This window comes from Falco peregrinus, chromosome 10 (genome assembly GCF_023634155.1).
Source record: "Falco peregrinus isolate bFalPer1 chromosome 10, bFalPer1.pri, whole genome shotgun sequence".
Lineage (NCBI taxonomy): Eukaryota > Metazoa > Chordata > Aves > Falconiformes > Falconidae > Falco > Falco peregrinus.
This window is the reverse complement of record NC_073730.1, coordinates 29,078,615-29,094,594: the sequence shown is the minus strand read 5'-3', so window position 1 is coordinate 29,094,594 and position 15,980 is coordinate 29,078,615. Positions and strand designations below refer to the sequence as shown.

General features: G+C 41.2%; 1 protein-coding gene across 1 annotated transcript in view; it reads right to left on the bottom strand.

Annotated features, from left to right (window-relative positions):
• Nucleotides 1–799: 799 nt before the first annotated feature.
• The window catches only part of DMRTB1 (DMRT like family B with proline rich C-terminal 1), a 42,659-nt gene continuing 27,478 nt past the window's right edge, over nucleotides 800–15,980 (bottom strand). Inside the window, 5 exon segments of the mRNA XM_005231673.2 lie at nucleotides 800–906; nucleotides 4,021–4,165; nucleotides 5,807–6,039; nucleotides 7,680–8,071; nucleotides 8,073–8,291. Coding sequence (XP_005231730.2) covers nucleotides 800–906; nucleotides 4,021–4,165; nucleotides 5,807–6,039; nucleotides 7,680–8,071; nucleotides 8,073–8,291 — 1,096 coding nt within the window.

Here is a 15,980-nt window from a genome sequence, read left to right as displayed (position 1 = left end):
TAGAAACAAATAGTACTCTTTAGTTCAGCTGTACTGAGTTAAACAACACTGAAATTATGTATAAACCACCAAGGACATTCAATATCCTGAAGCCTGTGTGACAAAAGGCAATTCCAAATCAGTCTGTCCCAAACCTGAACAGAAGGTGCCTTAAAGGCAATTCACCCAGAAAACAATACAGAGGGCACTGGATTTCAGCCTATACCAAACCTTTCTGCAAATTCCTCCCATGCCCTTCTTGACAAGCATCTGCTGTTCCCTTACCCTGCTGAATCCAGTGAATCAGGTTCTTAAGCAGCCAAGTAAATCAGCAACCCAGAGTGTCTTCCCATCCTCTCTCACTCAGTCTTCAGGCTCCGTATCACCTAATTTTTCCATAATACTCAGAACTAGGTTTCCTTTAAAGCAAATCATATACTAACATATTTTTTACTACTGTCGTGAACATGAGAAGGCTACAGAACATACGTGGCTCAGAGACTTCACTTCAAAGTCACAGAGCCATCTAACCTCAGCAAAGGAAACAAATTCAGAGTCATAATAATTTCCTGCTTCCACCTGCTTATGGGGGAAGGGATTTACCATGGCTCTAAAAACCCTCTTCTAGGAACACGGGCTTTACAGTGCTAGGGAGGCAGAGCTGTGAGCCTGGTAGCTATAACATGATAAAGGGAGGCAGAGGAATCTAATCCCCTTCTTATAGCTGTTGTAACTACTCAGCAACTAAATGTCACTCTATGAAAATGAATGAAATAAATGAAAGTAGTGCTGCCTGCTACTCAGCTCTTCTCCAGCCCATTTACTGTTCAGAATATACAGGCTGGTCTCTGCTTGTTTCTTCTGGGGAAGATGATGGTTGGCTAGGTTCACAAACCACCCCTGAATCCTGACTGTCAGCTTCAGTAGCTGAAATAAAAATGAAGAACAGAAAAAGGTCAGTTAAACACAAACAAGCCCCAAACCCTGTATTTCAGTTTGCATTACACCTGGTATCAATCACATTTGCAGAGGTAAATTCTCAATGCAAAATGATATTTGTCAATCCAATTTGTTTTTCAACCTAGTTAACTGAAAGGTGCTTGACATTAAGAGCTGTAGCTCTCTGAACTAAGACACTGCACTGCAAACAGCAGTTGATTGTTTCAGCCATGCTTAAAGCAATATAGCAAGAGTGCTTCAAGACGGCAAGTGTTTATACTGCACTGGAAGAGAAGTATGAGGCAGACTCTTTTGCCCACTTAACTGCAGCAAATCTGCCATGCCTTTCTAACACTCCTGCAAATTCTCAAAGGCCTTGACAGACTGAATAATTCCTTCTTCAAATCTAACTAGAGATTCTCATTTTATAAAGTATTTACTTGCCAATTTGCATTAAAAGCTCCCTGATTTCCTCACAGGCAACTTGGGGTTTTATTTTTCTGTGGCTTGCTCTTTTAGAAAGCCAACAATCTGCAATCAGATTCTGTCCTCAGGTGCTGTACTGGCTGTTTTACTGGACATACCTTGTGTTTGTTTTGTCAAATTTCCCCAACATTACTAGTCAATACTGCATGAAATTGTGTAACAACATGGCCTATACTTCACATCACCATTGTAAACCTAACTGGCCTCAGTCATTCAAATGCAGTCAACTTTTGACTCAAATATTTCTGGTAGCAGCTTCTAGCCTTGGAAAATCTTTTTCAGACAGGAAGATGTCTTCATCTCAGATTCTGTTTGGGGCAACAGATTACAAACATTTCTTGTCACCAGTTGTCCCCTGCTAGAGTTTTCTATATCCATTTTTCTGCAATAGTTTTGCCAGAAAGCCCGTTTCACCAACTCTAAGTACAGGTTTGAGTCAGTTCCTTTCTTGGGAAAAAAAAAGACATGATGCAATTCTAACACATCCCTGTGCACTAAATGTTACAGCTTTTCTCTTTTTTTTCAAGCATCTTGGATACTAGAATCAAAGAATTACTAGTTTCACTGTAGCTTCCCTCTACATCTGCATCTTCTTGCTGGCAGGCTGTTTTGTGTATGACCTCATGCAGAAGTATCCCCCCCTCACTGGGTCACAATTGCAAATTCCTACATATCCTGGAGCATAAATGCTATGTAGTGCAATTAATCTGTACTTTCTCTGTAATACTAAAAAAACTGGATTGTTCTCCAAGCAGCACAATCCATGACGCATTGTTTCCTATGGCTTTGTGCCTGGGTTGTGATTTCCGTAGTGTGTAATAAGGGCTGAGGTAATTGGATAGCATTGTGTTCTCTGGGGGGGTGCTCTCATGACCTCTCTTCCCTATCCAGTTGCCTGTTTTCATGATTTTTTGGTCAGTACAACTTCACTCTACCAATACAGGACTGGATTTCCTGTTTTCCTCATGCAATACCACTACTGGTCTCCATGTCCCCCATGCCTGTCTGCTACTCCCAGTTCGTTCCCATTCCCACATACTCCAACAGAATAGCTGCAGCTCCTTGCATGTTCTCTGCCACTGCAGTATCCCCCAGATCTTTTTCCCCTCCAAATCACAACACCCATTAATCCTCACTTTCTGGTTTGCCTGCCAGCCCTTGTTTTCCTCTCTTCCCCTCAAGCTCAGCCTGTATTATTTCACCTCCAGCACACTAGTATCTCCTACATGCTGCATGGAATGCCTTTTGCAGTATCCTAAAATAACTTTACATTTCTATGATGTCTGTATACAACCCCCACTGCCATGTTCTCCATATTCCCCTTGTCCACAACATCTCCTGCTTACTTTTCTTTGGCTTTCCAGCCAGACAAGAAGCAGGTACGCTCTGATTGCTCTGGAGATATGTGCCCACTGCTGGGCTGAGTGGCAGGCACTTGGTTGTTGGCCAAGTTACACACATGTCAGTCGGGAACTGAGTGCAAGCTGACAGCCAGCCAACCACCATGACATGGCTGCAAACAAATGGTTTTGTGGCAGGCATCTGCTTCCCTTGCAGATCAATATTGTGTAGGCCTGTGATCACAACAGATAACGTTTGGCTGAAAATAACTAATGGGTTGAAAAGTTATGAGAGGACTGACATTCACAGAAAATGAAACTGCGCAAGCCTTATGTTGTTGAGAAACCAGTCCAAAAAACCCCCCACCTTACTATATTTTGTCCCTTATAACTACCATCAACCTCTTTTCAATTCAAATGAGTTAATTAGACTCCTCTTTTTCTCCGCCCAGTTATACAAAAGATTTCATTTTTCACTGGGTGGTTATTCTAATTTTTTCATAAACAGACAGATTAACAATTTTGTATTCTCATGTTCAAGAAGAGAAATAAAATTGTATTTATCTGCATTTTCAAAAAGATTTTAAAATAAAACTGGCTATTCATTCATGCAGTGCTAGTGGTTTAATTCTCTGAGCAGCTCTACCCTCTTGTGGTCACAGCTAGCTGCAGCCAAATGAAAAACATGCAAATATAACCACAAATGTCCACATGTAGGCACAATACATGAAAGAGACACAAAAGAGGGGGCAGGAAGACTTAACGTATGCCAGAAATTTAAAATCCTGTGAGATTCAATAAAAGAACTTGAGATTTTGAAGATTCAATCTTTCATTTACAGCTATTAAAATGTAGAATTTTCAGATGAACAAGAAATTTCTTCTTTTCATGCTGTTAGTCTGCTTTTTTTTAAACGTTTTGTCTAAATTGCAATAGAGCCAAATAATTTTAAAAATATGTCCTGCAAACTAGCTATTTAGAAAATTATTTTCATTTTGAGAACATCAACAATTCATATTCTGAAATAGCTCTGAGTCCTGGGGCCTTCAAATGTCTGCATGAGATGCTTGTCAGCTGGAAAGCCCAAGCACGTCAGTCTGCTTGTGCTAGGTCTGCCCTTTGCAGATCCTTCAGGATCTCAGTCCTGGCTCCATCACAGGGATCTGGGAACCCCTGTAAACTAGTTAGAATCAGGGTCTCGGGATTTCCACCTCTAGTTAGACACTGAAATCAAGTTAAAACTGTATCTCCCACGGCCCATCTCATACATCCTTACCATGTGCTTCCTTGGTGATTTCAGCTGACGTGTTCAGTGGAAGGGGAGGTGGAATGTAATGAATCCCTGGCAGAAAACTTGGTGGGATGAACTGAGGCAGAGGAGTGTAGTATCCTTGATGGAAGTTTCCACCTCCATCTGGAATCTGCAGCAACAGAAACAGTAAAGCATCTTCCATCTAAAGACTCTCTCCAGGATACATCTGCAGTATCAAACGTCTGTTTCAAATTTTACCTGTGAATATTGCATGTTTTGTCCATTTTGTGGCCATACGCCACCACATCCATGCATGTATTCGCACATGCAAAGCCTGTGCATAGTGTAGCATGTTGAAGCTGAGAAGTAGCAGCTTCTCAGACCATATCTCAGCTGAAATTGACCTTCTAAGTCCTCATCACCTGTTCTGGCATCTCATTAGAGCAGTTGGTTAAAACCAGGAGCAGCTCACCTTCAGCACTGACCTGGTGCATTTGCCACTGAACAAGTCTGGAAGTCTGCATGCAACAGAGTGGCAGTCTAGGAAAATGCTCCTTCCTTGCTACCACCTCCCTGCTAGTCTGTAGAGGCACTCTACCTATGGTGAGGGGCTGGTGTGCAGCACAGGGTGCCCTACAGCCCTGATCTTCTGTGATCACCAGATCTGTTAGTGCATGATAAAACTCATTCCATGTGCAAGGAGGCATTTCCATCCCTCAGAAACACTAGCATCAGAGAAATCAGAGTTTCTTCTCTGGGATCTGGCCGTGCACCCTGCTACAGATAGAACTGGTATGACAACTTTCCACCTGTTTAAGGACAGTTAAAAATTAAGTTCAAAACTATATACAGTGATGGTCTAGATAAAGCATTTCCCAACCTGTGTATATCCAGCCCACCAGGGTAATATGTCTGGACCTAAGACTGCTGCTAGCCACCCTCTTTCTCAATAGCCCCTAAAATATGATGGGGAATTTCTATGCAAGCATAATAAATCTAGAAGTGTTAAAGAAGGTCACTCTGCTTTAACCTGAACTAATGAATGGTACTCCATGCAGACAGAATAGCGCATGGTAGCTGGAAATCTGATAATGTGCCCAACTGTGGTACAAAAACTAGACACCACCAGTTTGAACCAACATGACTGACAGCACTGAAAGGAACTGGAAATGCCCACACATACCATTACAACTGACAAGCAGTTTAGCATCTTGTTTCTTACCACGTCTGTGTGGTTTGAAGGTGTGGGCCCTATGATGCTAAACATAATTTTTCATCTGAAACTTCTGTTAACCATAGAATTTTCCACTGTTTTTGAGAAACCAAATGTCTCAAGAAATATCCAACCATGCTGATTCTTTTCCTTGTGGAAGCCAATTTTCCCCTGTTCTTCTCTGTGACTGTGGTGCCTTGGCCAAGCCCTGACACTCTCCCTCCCCATTAGATTTGTCCTGCATGAGAGAAGAACCTCTCAATGTGTATTCTGTGCCATCTGCATTGGCACAGCATGACCATATTAAGTGTCCAACTGCCATCATTCCAAAAGGCTGATGCAGGTATTAGCAGGATGTGTAAGGCCCCAAACACTTCACAAAATCTGTCCCCTTGCAAGTGCATGGGTTTGCTCTACTGGGTTTAGGTCAGGCTATTAACATCACTGTTTGCTGATGTTTTCTTCAGCATAATATAGCAAAATGCTGTGAAGTAACTGATAGGCAGGATAACTTTTCATGGGTGCTGTAGCAGCAAGAAGGCAGCTATAAGTCAAGACAGTAGTATTTCTGGAGCTGATTAAAAGACTGCTACTTACCGACACAGAAGCTGCATTCCCTGGCCCGTAGTTGCTAGGAATGTGTCGGAAAGCTCTCTGAAGTGATATCCCTGGAGGTGATGGTGCTCCTCTACCGCTTGACTCATTGATGGCAAATCCCATGGGAAATGGGTGGTAAGGATATACCCCAGCATGCCCAGGGTACACTTTTGGAGGTTCTTTCTCTCGGCATTCTGGGTTGACCAGGTATTCTGGAGGAACAGCAGTGTGAGCTAGGAAACAATGAAAAAAGAACACATAAAAGTATCCATGTAATTCTACTGAGTTCATTAGAAGAAGCTGCAGCAACAAATTCCACTCTCAGACAGGAGAATCTGGCCCTTTGGTTTCATGGTTAGCACATTATTTTGTGATTTTTCTTTTACGGAGCTATGGAAAGGCACAGCAGCAGATACTGTAACACAGAATAATCTGCATTTCTTTCCTGCCTTGTGCATTGTGAAGCTAGTCCTTAGTAAAGCACTTGGCTGCAGAATCTTAATTCAGTACATCAGCAACAACAAAACGACCTTCCTTAAGACTTTGAACTCTAGCAGAACTTAGAAATTTACAGAAATAATAGAGGTCTAACTTTAGTCCTATCCATCACTTCTCAGTTCACAAAGGTTTGGTTTTAGGGACATATACAGGCAATTTCAGATGCAGGAATCAGTTACTTCCTTTGTTTCTTATCTTGCATCTGGAATCCTCTGAAGTCTTAACAAAGAGAGTGGTAATTTGAATACCAATAGTGTTTTTCTTGTCTGCACATCCTCCTGTTGGTAGAGAAGTGGAAAAATTTTCTTCAGGAGTACAAGTACTAGAATTATACAATTTGTTCCTAAACTTTTTTTAAATTGGCCAGCAGGTTAAAAATGTTATTAAGGGAAAGACTGGCAGGCCCAGGTACAGTTAGTGTCATCCATAAACATGATTTTCTTAGGAAACAAAGCTAGAAAAAAAAGGTAACAGTTATTGACAGATTAGGTGGGAACTAGTGGTGTCCAAAATGAGTCTTTCCTCTGGGATTCTCAGAACAGCATTTTGTCTTGCAGGCTGCCAACTCTCCATAGGCTCTGACTAAATGACTACTGCAGTCTCTAGGGTTTTCCATAAAATTACTATAGCAAATAGTAGTAGTATGAAGTTACTGTAATAAATGCTAATAAACTAGACAAGTCACATGGAAGACTCTATTAAAGGAAGCAATTTAAGAGGTGATAGACCATACAACTGTTCCACCTGCAAAGCCTATGCTCTGCTCTTAAATACCAAATGCATTTTTACACAAGCGATCCCAGCCAAGTTCAGTCTTTGCTGCAGGAATTAAGGCCAAAAGGTCTCTTTCTTTTACAGTGCTATCATAAAATGCTCGCTTCAGGCAACTGGAGCAGTAACTTCCCCATTTACCTGCCGTCACCGAGTTTTTTTAGCATTTTTGTTGCTAGATGCTTGCACCTGTGAATTTATAAACAGTGAGACAGCACTCAGAGAAACATGCATGAGCTCCTGCAGTGCATAGTGGATCACAGTTTGGTTTCTCTCCGGACTAATTTCCCGCTCAGAGAAAAGCCACTTGATAAAACTTGAACTTTGCAATGAGTGGCAAGGCTGAGCACATTGCTCCTGCTGCTGCAGAGCTGCATGAGTCGCACTGCAGACCCTCCAAAAGGGAAAATAAATGCAGGATTGCACACTCAACATGCAAGCTGAGTACCTGTGTCCACTGGGGAAGGAAAGTGGGAGACAGCAGGTATGGCTCTGCAGGCAGTTGGAGCCTGAGGAATCGGCAGGTGCAAACTGCACAAGTGGCAGTGTTTGGTGGAGGGAAGAGGAGTAGACAAGGAAAGAGGGTTTGGGGACAGACCCTTACCGTAGTCCCAGAAAGGAGGGCTGCTGGGAGGTGGCGGCAGCCCCCTGCACGTCATGCCTTTGCTGCCGGTAGGCTGGGTATCCTTCACTGCTTCACGGACGGTCTGCCTGGAGGCAGTGGCCACCCCAGGGCCTTCGCCTCGGGGAGCGGGCCCTGCAGCTGCCCCAGCCGGGAAGTCGGGCATCTGCTGCCTCAGGGCCTTCTGGGCAGCCATGATCTTCTGGCGCTCAGTAATGAGAGCGCATTTGTCGCACCGGCAGAGCTTCCAGCGGCACTGGCCGGCATGGCCCTTCACTGGCACCACGAAGCCATGGTTCCGGCAGCGGGAGCACTTGGGTGTCCGCACTGCCGCCTTCGCTGCCACTGCTGTGGCCTCCTCAGCCTCCATGGCACTGGTTAACTACCCTGGCACAACTGGGCCAGCTCCTCAGGGCTTTTATATAGGGCACGGTGTCTGTTGCCCCAACATGTAGCAGCCTGGGCAGGCGGGGCAGGAGAGCCCACCGAAGTGGGTGGGGAATGCCCTGCTCTGGGGAGCCTGCAGCACCCTCCTCTCTCTCAGCCAGGCATGGCTGTACCTGCCCACCTCCCCCTGCAGCCCCTTGGTGCAGGCTGGAGCCTCAGCCATGGGGGGCTGGAGAGACAGAGAGAGTGAGCAGGGACTGTGTCTGCAGGAGCAGGGGAGAATGTTCCACACATTGGAGTACATTTCCCTGAGCTGGTGCATGCAGAGATGGGGTGTTTTGGATGGGTGGGGTGTGCATGGGAGAGAAATGCAGTGTCTTTTACAGTACTGCCTTAAGTGATAGCTTTCCCTTTTGGCATTTTAACATACACAGTCACTTTCATACTTCTCATGCATTCACCTTTAATATGCATAAGATTTCAGTCCCGTTTTGTTTCCAATTTGCAGCATGCTTCTCTTGATCAGGAGTGACTGCCTCAGGAGAAAAAAAAAACCCCACTTTCATCATTCTGTTTTTCAAAACAAGATACTAAGATGAAGGCAGAAAGCATATGTCATTTGAAAGACCTGTCTCCTTTTCTTGGAATTCCTTCTCTGGAAACAAAAGACAGGCTTACAATTAGAAATACAGGAGTGCTCCAGTTCCAGTATTGCTTAGAAAGCACTTGTTATTTGTTACTGCTGGTAGCTACAAAACCATAGTTTACACAGTAGCCTATTTCCAGGAGAAAACTCTCCACTTTGATATTTCTCACATACACAATGGCTAATTCTGTTTTAAAATCCTGAGATGCCAACAGCCTCTTGTACATTAACAAGAATACCATAAAAATAAACTACCAATTAGTTGTGAAGTTTTTTACCAGTTAGTTTCAAAAGAACCATGTAACATCTATATGCTGCTCTGAAACAATTCTAATATGCAACAGTTTGTTTCACCAGCAGCCCTTCCCATGGAGCAAACCTTCCTGCAAGACTTGGGTGCACCCCTTAACATCTGTGGGGGTGTGTGGGTGTGGGTGCATAGCAGGCCCTTTAAGAGATTTGGCAACAGTCTAATTTGCCTTTGCAGTGGGCAGCCACCCCTGTGCAAGCCCCCGAGGCTCAGCCTAGTTTCAGGCTTCTCACTTTGCAAAAGACCCAGTAGGACTTTGCATCTGAGTCCTGCAGTTTTCCAGTAGGATTTCATCTCCTGGGGAGATGTTTTCCTAAGTGCAATGCTAGCATACAAGCCCAGACTTGCTCTTGAAAGCAATTCAGACCCAAATTCTCAAATGCACACAATCCCTAGACCACCCAGCACAGCTGCAGTCCCAGCCTGCAGATTTTGCCATCCCAGTTGCAGGCTGGGTGTTTGGTAGCTGCTTTTGCAAGGGGCTGTCAGCCACACCTTTTCACCCATGCGTTCAGGAATCCTGTGCAGGAGCAAGGCCAAATCTGCCCAATAACACAGCAGGTCAGGTGGGAGAGAGCATCGCAGTGCTCTGTAGAAACTGGGTGCTGAACTGCATGCACAACAGCTGCTTTTGTGAGTGGGAGACAGCAAAGCGCACATGCAAATGTCATGAGCTCCCTGTCCTCACTTTCAGACCATTTTCCCCAGAAGAATTCTACAGTCTAGAAAGCCAGTTTCATGTGTGTGGGGGTGTGTGCATGGTGGCTAAATATCTCTGAAAATTTGACCTGAAAGTGTTCCCATTCCTTTCTAGTTCAGAAAGGTACTTGGCTGATAGGCCTTTAATAGTAGTAACTCTTAAATACAGTCTTGAAGTGGTGCTCACTTGTGCCAGGGTCGTGATGTTGCTGTAATCATTCAAAACACTGACTCTGTATTAAATATAGACAGATAATATATTCCTAATTTTATGCTCTGTATTTTTGCTGTATGTTAAGAATGTGCATATTTAGCTGTAGAATTAAAGAGGATGGATGACAGATTGTAAAAAACTGTAATTATATCTTTCCATAGATACACAATCTGTGTTCATTTGGATGCTTAAGCAGTGGACAAGAAAGGTAGGCTATGTACATTTTCCCCAGTAATTTTCTATTCTGAGTCACATAATACTATTATTCAAGACATTTACTCAAACATTAAATGTAAAAAAACCCTTAAATCTATCTCTCTCCTCGCTTGAAAAAAGTATACCAGCCATGGGCTGTAGAAGTTTCTCAATTAATAAATTATTTCTTCCAAATTCATATGGATTTTTCTTTTGAACAGTTTTCACCTAAGCATCCAGGATTTATTGTATTCTGGATATAGTTTGTTTCAAACAGAACTAGTCTTGCTTGTTATAGAAAAGTGACCATTTTACTTTGCTTGTGAGGTAAATGTTTATTTCTGCAGACAGTTCAAAGAACTCTGCTATTCCAATCCTGTTACATGTTTCTCTATAAATTTCAGTTAGCTTATCACACACTTTTAGCAAGACAATCACACAGAGAATAGAGAAATAAATTTTTGGAATGAGATGTAGAATTGTATGTGGATGCAGCTTGAGGTCTATTATCATTTCCTTCTTTATTCATATTTGAAAGAAAATGAGGTACAATGAAGACTTTTCTCTAAAACTTACTTGGTTTACTGTAGTGTTATATATAACATATGGTGAGAGTGTAACATAAAGTGTGTGCAGAGAGAGTTCTGTATTAAAATAGCATTTATAAGAATTACTATCTTGCCAAAATGAAAGGAAAGTATCCTGCTGATTTCATGTTATTGAAATCAATAGCAATAATGTCTCTACTTCTTTCAAACCTCTGAATCATATAGTGTGGTTTTGGTATACAGTTTGCTTTGTATGTGAAACAGTGAAGAAAAACAATGATTTAGCTGAAAGGGAACAAATGAAAAGACTGTCTGACTTTAAACTGATTAGCAGAAAATTGGGTTTTGGGTTTTTTCCCTCTTTCTCAGACTTTGCAGCTAACATTTTATGCAGTAAATGTTTTTTGGCAAGGAAATTGTTCTGCTTAGATCTGACATTTCACAGAGCAATACCAACATAATCAAGAAATTTGTTTAGTCTGAGATCTCCATTAACAAATATTTGGAAACTCAGTTCAAAATAAATGTTTTCTTATATGTAACAATCAAGAATGTATTTTATATTTTTCAGACATCACATACGATGATAAAATCTTCTCTTAAAAAATTATCTTATTAGTTTGGAAGTGTTCATTATGTACCACCATAAGCTGTTATATAAAAATTGATATAGTGGATAGTATTATAAGCTTTTCTACATTATAACTGATGAGTCTCATGTTTATGGCTATCTGTTATACTATAATAAACATATAAATGCAGACATTTACCTGCACAGGCAGAACTGCCCAAAGAGGACTAGACAGACTTCAGATGTTCCCCACCACACATGCAATCCCTTTCTGTTTATGCAGTCTTAACAAACACCTTGAACTCACCTGTGAATTGGTAACTGATCTCCTGGCACCACTCACTTTTGGGTTTACAGGGAGATTACTGTGGCTTCCTGCACTGGCTGATAAACTTGCAAGTTAATTTCCAGTCCCTTACTGATCCCTATTCAAATCAGGTCTGGTCCATAGGCTGGCAAGAAACCTCTAAACTGCCAGAGAACACCAGTACTCCCTTCCCTGTCTTGTTGCTGGGAAGACGCTGCTTTCTCCTCCTTATGTGTCCCTGGTATATTTGTTCATTAACATATAGCTTCATTATCTCCACACTTCCCTTTCGAAAGGGAAGCAAAATTCCTTTCATATTTTACCCCCTATCAGCTCACATTCACTGTCAAGATGTGGACTCTCACCTTTGCCTGGCCCAGAATGTCCTTTTACTAAGTAGCACTGATAGCACACCTTCATGCTTTCTTCTGTAGTCATCCTCGTGTTTAGAAGCTCCTTATAAAAAACATGAAAGCCTTTAAAACATCCTCTGAGTGACCTTCATTATAAAATCTCCCTTTCACCGCTGAGCTAACACTAGTGCATATCCATCAGTGATACCGGTCACAGAATTGCAAGGTTCAGATATCTACTGACATGCTTATGAGGTTGTCTAATCCTGCCCAAAGCAAGCCTACCTGACAATGAATAAAGTTCTTTGAGTTGCTTCTGTAGACTGTAATTTCCACTTTTCTAATCACTGTGAAATTGTATTGTGGTATACATCTTTTTAAAATGTGAGGAAAAGTGCAGTATAGAAACAGTTCAACATGATTAGATCATGATAAATATGATTAGATCATATTTACCTTAAGATTAGAAATGGCTAAAATGTGTTTGTGTTACACCATTTTTAAATTGGTCCCAGTTAAGTTGTTTAAATGAATATAAAATATTTACCCTTTCAGTTCTCTTTCAGTGCCAATTCCTTTACTTTAAAATGTCGTGTTCAGTAGTTCAAATGGAATTCCACCGGGGTGATTTTTTTTTTAATTGTTATTCAAGTTTTAAATGGAGCACAAATGGATGTTGATTTTCATCTGCTCTATCAAAAAGGTGAAACTCTGCTATGATCAGAGAAAACTGGATGGAGTTCATACATAAGTTTAAAATCTTAAAAATTTATAAAAGTTATATAAAGCACTTCTGGTTTCTTTAACAAACACAACTAAAATAAAGCTTGTGTACTTAAAAATGTGGATCTTTTTAATATATAACAGGAAAATTTAGTTCTTAAATATTAACAACAGAGACTTTATTAGTATGACTGCTGTTTGTTTATTGTAACAAGATCTTTAAGAGAAAAGCAATAGTGATTAAACTGGAAACTCTGTGTTCTGCTTATTTCATGAGTACCAGAAGGGCAGGGTGGACTGGGAGAGAAATCAGCCCCAGCAAAGAAACAAAACACATAATAGTTCTTATTCTGCGTTAATATATTTCCCATATAAGCAGGAAATAAAATGCATTAAAGGGAAAAGAATGAGACAGACATAAATATACACATGCAGTGTTTCCCAAATTTCCCCAAATAAGTGATGGAGTGTTTAAAAATCCCTATCTAGAAAAAAATAGCTGTGCTAAAAACCTTCTGTGGAAGATGTTCAGTCAGTTTGCAATAAATAAGGATCACTATACTGTTGAAGTCTGATTGTTTTCTTATATTCCTCTGTTTAAGAAACTTAATAATTATCCTTTCAGGAGAAATATTTTGTTTCTTTAGAAGGTCACCTTTGTAGGCATTGATAAAGAAGAGAAACTGAACACCCAGATAGTCTACTCTGTTAGTGCTATGGCAGCTGCAGGGATGCCTTAGTTACAACACCATTTTACTTTAGAAAGCTCCCAAATTTAGCGGGTTTTAGCCTGGATACCACTAGGCTTGTCAATCGGTCTTCTGCCTAAAGAAATATACACATTTTTAATCCGGAGTCCTCATTCTCCTTCCCCTCAGCTACAGTTCCTGTCGTATGCTCTTAGACACAAAGAACACAAAATTATGTTTGAATTCTCCCAAACAGCAAAAAAGGGATTTCATGCAGAAACAGTCACGCTTACCACAGTAAGTACATAGCCCATTTAGAGTCATCTTTGCTTAGCACCTATTTTGTGCTGAAATTGTCATATTACCTTGTCAGCAAGCCTAAAGCAATGCTAATAGATAGATAAGGCAGGAGACAGCTGAAAGACTACTACAAACATCAAGTGTACTCGCTGTGGGCAGGTTTCCATTTGTGATTGTCAACATTGGTATATATCCCACGTTTTCTAACCGCATTTCTCCACCTCACATCTGAATTAGATTTCAGAGTATCTTAAGTAGCTTAAACAATGCAAAATAAATAAAACCAGCTGTATGCCATAGTTTCTTCCTCTTCAGCCTGGACTCTTCACAGATACTTCAATGAAGCAAATAAAAAGACCAAATAGTAGTTACTTATCAGCATAGCATGAAGAGTATCATCAAAATGTTTACCTTGTAGTGAGAACAGAAAAGAATAGTAAAGATTAACCTCTGGCATGCATGCTAGTATTGTTTTCTGGTATTCATACCAATAACACATAATCTGCTCTTTAGGCATGATTCTGGAAATTGGTAGACTCAATATTCACCTCAGTGTGATAAAGCTTCTTCCTGGCTCCTTAACCCATATGTCAGAGGCAAACTGTGGTTTGTAGTGAGAAAGCGAAAACAAGCACTAGCAGTGATGGATTTGCATTAGCTGATTCCAGCCAGGTATACTGAAGGATGCTGTTCAGAAGCATTCCTTCTATGTTATTTCCATAAAATTCTGCTGTGGACAATGACACAGAATATTTCCAATTTAGTCAAAATTAGATTTTATGTATGCACACTAAATGTATATGTACATATATTCAAGGTATATTTTCACTGGAGGGGACTTCTGCAAACATAAACGTAAAAACACGAGTTGACAGAATGCCTGTCTGTCTGCAGCTTGAGGAAGTAAAGCTCTCCTCCCTTGACAGACTTACTTTCTTGCTATGTTAAGACAACTTGCATTTTTCTCTCTTTCCAACATGAAATGTGTTGATGAGCTACCTCAGCTGGCTCCTGGCACTTCAAAGTCCACTAACACAATGTAGAAAGTAAAAAATGGAATAGAAAATAAAATTAATGCATCAGTAGGTCATCCTCCTCTTCTACTTCCTTGATGCGGTCATTTAAAAAAGCAGAGACTTATTCCACAGTGAACAGCAAATCACCTGTGGCAGCAGAGATTATGGACAAAGATGGCATGAAAGTAGCAGAGGGCTGACAAGCAGCTTTGACAGATAGAATGATAAGAGGATGCTGGTGTGAAGCCATACTGAAGTATTTTCACTGTGGAAGCAAGAGGGAAACCAAAGAGGCCCATTTTCTTGGCATTTCATACTTTATGAACATAAAATCATGTGTCTTTCATCACAATAAATGGAACTATTTGCAAGACAAGTTATTATGAAGCATAAAAATAACATAATCAGACCATAGGATGTTAGCAGTATTTCCTTCAAATCTAAAACAAAACTGATTTTAAGTCAGGAAAGTTTAGTTTGATCAACTCCAGAAAACAAATAGAAAAAGACACCAAATCATCTCTTCAATTTCCCTGAAGCTGTGGGACCTAACTGTCACAAAGGTTGCCTTTTGCTGCAGGGTTGTGCTGTTGGAAAGACTGACCTACACAGCAGTGGCTCCTCCAGGCAGTCTCCTCTTTAGCTTTTTCCTCAGCAGTGGGCTGTTTCTCTGGGCAACTGCTTTGCTCTGAGATCCAGCTTCTCTGAAGTACCATGCTTAGGGCAGCCATGGCAGTCATCAACACACTCTGGCTCTCTACAACAGCAGGAAGAAATCAAAGGGCAGCTGAATGCCCAGCAGCAGGCCATACAGCCTTCACCATCCAGTACACAGACGTAATGTAGCTGCTTGAAACCTTTCAGACTTACACTTATTCCCATGCCTGTTATATACATATGAAATAAAAGGAAATACAATGTCAGCAGTGGTGGGAAGTCATTGCTACCTGATGGCTGATGGTGAGCACCCTGTTAGTGATCCTTGGTTTTGGCTGAGTAACAGCAGTCCTCTGTCTTTCTACATATGTATCTTCACCTTTAAAATAACAGCACCAGCAAACACACACATTTTCATTTAAAATAAAATACTGGAGGGTTGAAGTCTTACCAAAATTACTTCCACTGCACATTTAAACTGAGGACAGGAGTTGCGTTTCTGGGAGGAGGTGAGGTATGCCTGCTTTGACATATCAGTACAATAACCCCAGCATGAGGAGTATATTTCATGCACAGTATTCCATTTGGGCATAATGTGCTGTAGGGTATGCTGAGCTCTACCTCAGGCATCCTTGGCATCTACCACCAGAAATGTCTTTATTCCTTAA